Source organism: Anopheles coustani, chromosome 3 (genome assembly GCF_943734705.1).
Source record: "Anopheles coustani chromosome 3, idAnoCousDA_361_x.2, whole genome shotgun sequence".
Classification (NCBI taxonomy): Eukaryota; Metazoa; Arthropoda; class Insecta; order Diptera; family Culicidae; genus Anopheles; species Anopheles coustani.
The window spans coordinates 2,441,457-2,447,456 of NC_071288.1; the positions used below are offsets into that span (position 1 = coordinate 2,441,457).

Sequence of the window (6,000 nt, forward strand, 5' to 3'; positions counted from 1 at the left end):
CAGTAAGAACCAAAAGATCTTCTGCAACTTAGTTTACCACAAAAGCGCATCCATCTGTGCGCTCCAAACGATTGAGGGAAAATGGGGATCCCAAGGAGAGCGAGAGAGAGAGAGAGACAGGGAGATGGGCCCTCATGCTGTGAAAATGAACACTCAAAATTATACGTCTCGAATCACGGTGCGAATTAGATGTACACAAGGTTTTTGCGCGAAAACGGATGAGAAAGAAAGACACCTTGAAGAAAAACCACCACTTGACTGTTGCAATTTTATCCAATCACCCTTCGCCTACTCCCTTTCCCCTTTTGGTTGTTGGGGGGTCAAACAAAAAGGAAAAAAAAATGGACGAAAGCAAATCGAGACGATTGGGAAATTAAGACGTTCCGGCGAGAAGGGGCACAAATAATGCGGGAGTCCGAGAGCCAATCTGCCACTAAACCAAGACGGGTAGCAAACGACATTCAATCTCGGATCCGAAACGGGAGAAGAGTTAGGCGCAAGCAAACTTTTTGTTTCCATTTTTGCCATCACGAAAAGCGTGAGAAAATGCCCGCTTCGTTCGGTTCAAAATGGCGGATAGGTGAGGGTTTCCTTTTTTTTTTTCCTTTAAAAGTCTCTAGAATCTTTTCCAAACGAATCATTTTGATCCTCTGAAGTGAACCTACAAACTGTGTTTTTTTTTTCAAACCTGTCCATAAATCGTAATGATTCGATGAAATTGGCCTTCAAACATGTCACGCTAGAACTTGAAGTGTGAGAGAAGCGCTCAAAAACAAACAAGAAACGAAACGCAACATGATTCTAAAGGATATGCCATTTTGGAGGTGTTGGCCTCACACATTGGTTGTTTTACGTTTTTCTCTCATCATCATCTAGTAGGCTCTTTAAGGGGCGAAACCGCAACCTGTCAACCCGGTAATGGCGGTTTTGATCTCTCGACGAGGTAGAGATGACGAAGGCGACTCGTCCAATAAGTGAATGATAGCTCGTACGGAACCGTTTCGGGGACAGGATTCGACGGAGAACATTCAACGAACCACAAAAACAAGGGAAAAGACTACAAAACTCGACACAACATTGTAGAGGAATGTGCATCCATTCGTTTTGCTGCAATCAACGTATGGTTGGTTGTAAGTGGAAAAAAGTACAACCTAAATGAATGTCAACCGGAGTAAAAGGATGATCGTCCGACATTCATGAAGTGCAAGGAAAGTTAACAGATTGTGGTCAAGCTTTTCTTTTCCCTTTTTTTTATGTTGGTCAACATTTACACTTGCTCCAACAACCGGGCCATATTGTGAAAGCACGCGTTTTCCTGTCCTATTTTCCTCTCGCAATCGCTTTGAAATGTATTCCGGAAAAGCTCCATTTCCAGCATTCCATGAATAGCATAGCAGGCAACCCAGCGTTGTGTGGGTTTGTTTAAAATGACTGTGTTATGATTTCGATTTAATTGTTTGTCTTTCGTTCATCTTCGTTTCCAGCTCTCCTTTTCCTCGTTGTGTTCAAAACTTCTGGCCAGCGCTTAGGACGAAGAGAGGGCGTATTGTAATTTCCATAAACTAAATCCTCACCCCTGAACTGCTCCCCAAGCTGGCCAGGATGAAAATGTCCTCGCCTTCAAGCGATACGCTTACGTTCCACAGTTCCCGGTTGTTTAGTGGTGATCGTAGCTACCAAACAGCGGCAGCATATGCCAATGACAGCAGGACAACGGCAGGAAACCCCCTCACCCACTATCAGCGTCGTCTTGGGCACAAACACCACCACAACAACCGCCGGAAGTGCCTCGATGGGGAAAGGGAGGGGTTTTGGGATCAACCTATTCGACCTCTACGCAGCGCTGTGTTTGTGTTGCACCCTTGTATGCGTGGGGGGGGGGGAGAGGAGGGGTCGGGCAAGCTGCCTTTCGTTGTGGACACAGTGGAAAATTCATTTCCCTTTCTTTCTGATATCTATCGCTTCATTTCTCTTTCTCTTTCCTAGATGGGGGATGGTGTTTCACAACAGCTTCTGTTTGTGTCACCCCTAATGGCAGTATACGTGTGTGTATGTGTTCCCCCCAATGTCCAAGGGTAGAGAAGTAGGACACACATCCACACACTACTGTACCGCACGCACGCAACGATGTTTTACGTTGTGGTTTGTGCTGTTGTGAGAGTTAGCCATAGTCCGCTTTAGTATGATTGAAAAATCGATACTCGCCGCTCCAAAAGGGACATCGCCTTTCGGCGACACTTTGTTCCTGGCTTTCGATCCCCCCCGAGGACAACGGAAATGGGAGTGAGAGGTTGGTATATCTGTTTCATCCTAGCGAGCGTCCCCAAGCTCATTTATTAATTTCTCGCCAAAACGAAAGGATTCACCTCAATTACTGGCATTGTTTTTGGGGAGCAAACATTTACCACCCCGAGGTCAAGATCTTTGAGGTTAATGGTTGGAAAAGTGAATTGGTGGCTGCTAATGAGGTGCATCCAAAAGGTGAACCACTTTTTCCCCTGGTCGTCTCTCATCACCGGTGACGTTCCCGGAGCTGCCGGTCGAAGACGAAGTGCCCCTAATATTTACACACGATGGATAGAGAAACCCACCACCGGAGCACGTCTTCATAAACAACAAACAACCAAATCATCCCGGAGGAGGTGTGAACTGATGGACGAAGGAAATCAATTTCGGACGGAGCCGGCGCACGCGTTTCTTTACTCGTTTTTTTCCGTTCCATTTGGCCCGCGTGATGAACGATCGAAAATGGAGATTAATTACTCCTTTTTTTTTTTGCCTTTCTCTCCACTGCCTAAGAAAACTGAGCTGATGGTGTTCCCATCATTCTTTGCCTATTAGTCGGTGGTTACGCGGCTCTAAACTTCTTGCTCGGCAGAGATTGTTTATTCGATCACTTTTCGGGGGGAAAAAAACACTTCAACCATCCAGAAACCAAACACGAGAGAGAGAAGGATACGATGAAAAACGCACTTCCGAAGAAAACCTCCAACAACGATAGTGGAAGCGACCACAGAAAAGAAAAGAAAACTACACTTACCCTAACTAATCAGCCAAACATCGAAACAAATCGCTTCCAAAAGAGTTCTTATGTAGCGTTTAAAAATTAATTAAGATCAATCTCGAGTCCGGAGTAGATCGAGAGAAACATTCGTGGAACGAAGGAAGGAAGGAACCGAGAAACCCACTCGACAGCAAATGGAACGAAACGGATTTAGGGAAGCAGAACCACCTCAACCTGCCTCGATCGCGTACGATCGAGCGCGTGCTTCGATCGATACGTGTTTAATTAGATTTGTTTTTCCGCACCGGGAACGGATTTTCGTGGAACGAATTTTCCGGCCAATGGTTTGTTTTACGAAAGTGAACCATCAACATCGGTAGCGATAGCCAAATGTCTCAATCCCTTAATCAACGGTTGGAAGATTGATCGCAGCAAAGATGGTCTTTTTTTACGAACTGAAAATGGTTCCTCGCGCTTATTACACATTTTATGCTGGACCCATTAAAGCCCCGACAGTTTTAGTCGCGGAGTGTGCCCACAAACAATCGTTATTCAACATCGAACATCTTAAAATTAAGCTGAAGTGTCTGTTGTGTCAAGCACAGAGGATTGTTCATTAAATTGTTGGTTTTCAAAATATAATAAACCCTTCTGCCACTTGAAGCTCAACGGAATGTCGAGCCCGTTCGAAACACAATAAAAATCTCCGCTGTGAGGCAGAAAGTGGCGCAAGTAAACGCAAGGATGTGAGTGAATAATGATATAATTTTACGCGTGCAAGAAACCAAACAAACAAATATACAAAAACAAGAAATTACTAGGAAGTGAAAAACACTTCTTCACGCTTCCACCACTTCTTGAAGGCCGTAAAAAAGGACCTCCTGGTGGAAAGTCCCAAGAAGTCGCCGGAGCGCAAAACAAAAGGTTCGTTTGGTTTCCGTCGGCAAAAAGAAAACAAGAGAGTAAGAATAAGTGTGCATTTGCAGTCGGTAAAGTTTTTCGTCGTCGTCGTCGTCGTCGTCCTCGTCCTTGTGTGAGGTCCTGCCGTTCCGAGAAGGAACCAAGGATCTCCACGGGATTTTTGGCACTGGCACTGGGTACTTACCGGTGTGCGTTCGTTTGTGGATCTTGAGGTTCTCGGAGCGGGCAAAGACCTTGCCGCAGGCCGGAAACGGGCACGGGAAGGGCTTTTCGCCCGTGTGTACGCGGATGTGGTTGACCAGCTTGTACTTCGCCTTGAAGGGGCGTCCGTTACGCGTGCAGCCGAGCCAGAAGCAGGCGTGGGTCGTGCACTCCGGCCCGCCGACGTGGTCCACCGTCAGGTGCGTCACGATCTCCTGCATCGAGCTGAAGATCTTGTTGCACGTCTTGCGACTGCCGCCGTCGGCCCCACCGGTCCCGCCACCGCCGAGTCCCGCCGCCAGCGCCGTCAGTCCGAGCCCGAGGTGGTGGTGGTGGTGGTGATGCGGATGATGCGGATGGTGCGGGGGCAGTTCCGGTTCGACCCAGAGGCACTGCATCTCCTGCTTGATGGCCGGCGGGTGGCGCATGTACCGGAAGAAGGCCCCGGATGTGCCCGGGTTGACGGGCAGGTTGGCGAGCGGGTGGTGCTGGTGGTGATGGTGCATGGCCGACGCGTACTGACCCTGGTGGTGGGCGGCATGGTGTGCGGCGTGGTGTGCGTACGGGTGTGTGTAGTCCCCGGCGGACGCCAACCCGGCCGCGGCCATCGCCCTCATCGAGTGCGCTCCGGCGTGGAACGGATGGTGTCCGATGGCGGCGGTGTGGTGCGCATTGAGGGGGCTCTCATGGGCGAACAGGGATGCGGGGTCAGTGGCCCCGGTTGCCGCTGCCGCCACCGCCGCACTCGACGCCACCGCCGCCGAGCTGAAGTAGTCGTTGTCGCGCTTGAGGGAAAGGAAATCCCGCGAATGGTACGGCGCCATGGCGTGCGACGACATGTGGGAGGGTGGCGAAAGGTGGTGCGAGTTGTATGCCCCACCACCACCTGCCCCACCAGCTCCACCACCACTACCGCCTCCACCCGACCCATTGCCTGAGCCGCTTCCCTGCTGATGGTGGTGGTGAGCGTGCGGATGATGGTGGTAGAACATCGTGGCATCTCCGGCGTTCGCGTTGGACGAACCGGACCCACTGGAGCCGGAACCGGAAACAGAACCGGCCCCGGGTGGAAGCATTCCGGCGGCGGCGGCCGCAGCAGCAGCCGCCAAACTGGCGCTCGCCACCGAACTGGCCGACGACTCGATCTCACTGCTCTGCTCCAGATGGTCCGGCGACATTTTAATGCCGAACGTCGCCAGGTGCGAATGGTGGGCCGCCGACGAACCACCGTCCATGAAAGCGTTCATCATCATCTTACCCAAACCACTGTGGAACGATCGCTTTACACAACTAAATTGGGCCAAATGTTGGCTGTTCCTATGTTTCTACTCCTTGCAAAGTGCAAACTGTTTTGTTTCGATCACTCACGGCAACTGAACGAGCGAAACCATTGATTCATTGCGGAGTTCACTTCACTTGAAATTCACGTGCAACTGTTTGAATTTTTATGCTTTTCCTTCTTTTCACTTTATTTGCGTTAATCTATGGTTTGGAGAGCACTCGCTTCACGTCACACTTATACACAACACTCCGTCGACTTAAAGTATCACCAGAAACACATTAACATCCCTTCCGAGGATGCACACACTTCCTGCACAGTTTTCCCCGGACAATACACGCGCCTTGCACTCGCCTTGCCTTCCACCCACACGCAGCGCAATCCACTAACGACGGGCGTGCGTGCGTGTTCGTGTTATTTTGTGAATCTTTCCACTACTGACGTGCGAACGGCAGACGGTTCGGTTCGGTTTTGCTGGGTAAGGATCGAAAAAGAAGAGATCTCTTGACCTCGCGCTACGGGAATCCCGGACACACTGCGTGGACACCTATTGCGAGGAACGTTGGTAGCATACTGAGCGACAACATCGCTGCCA

At 49.9% G+C, this 6,000-nt stretch overlaps 1 protein-coding gene across 1 annotated transcript in view; it reads right to left on the reverse strand.

The window, feature by feature from the left end:
* The window catches only part of LOC131258695 (pair-rule protein odd-paired), a 30,116-nt gene extending 24,737 nt beyond the window's left edge, over positions 1-5,379 (reverse strand). The window contains exon 1 of the mRNA XM_058260065.1: positions 4,110-5,379. Coding sequence (XP_058116048.1) covers positions 4,110-5,379 — 1,270 coding nt within the window. The remainder of the gene's footprint in view (positions 1-4,109) is intronic.
* Between the last annotated feature and the right edge of the window lie 621 nt (positions 5,380-6,000).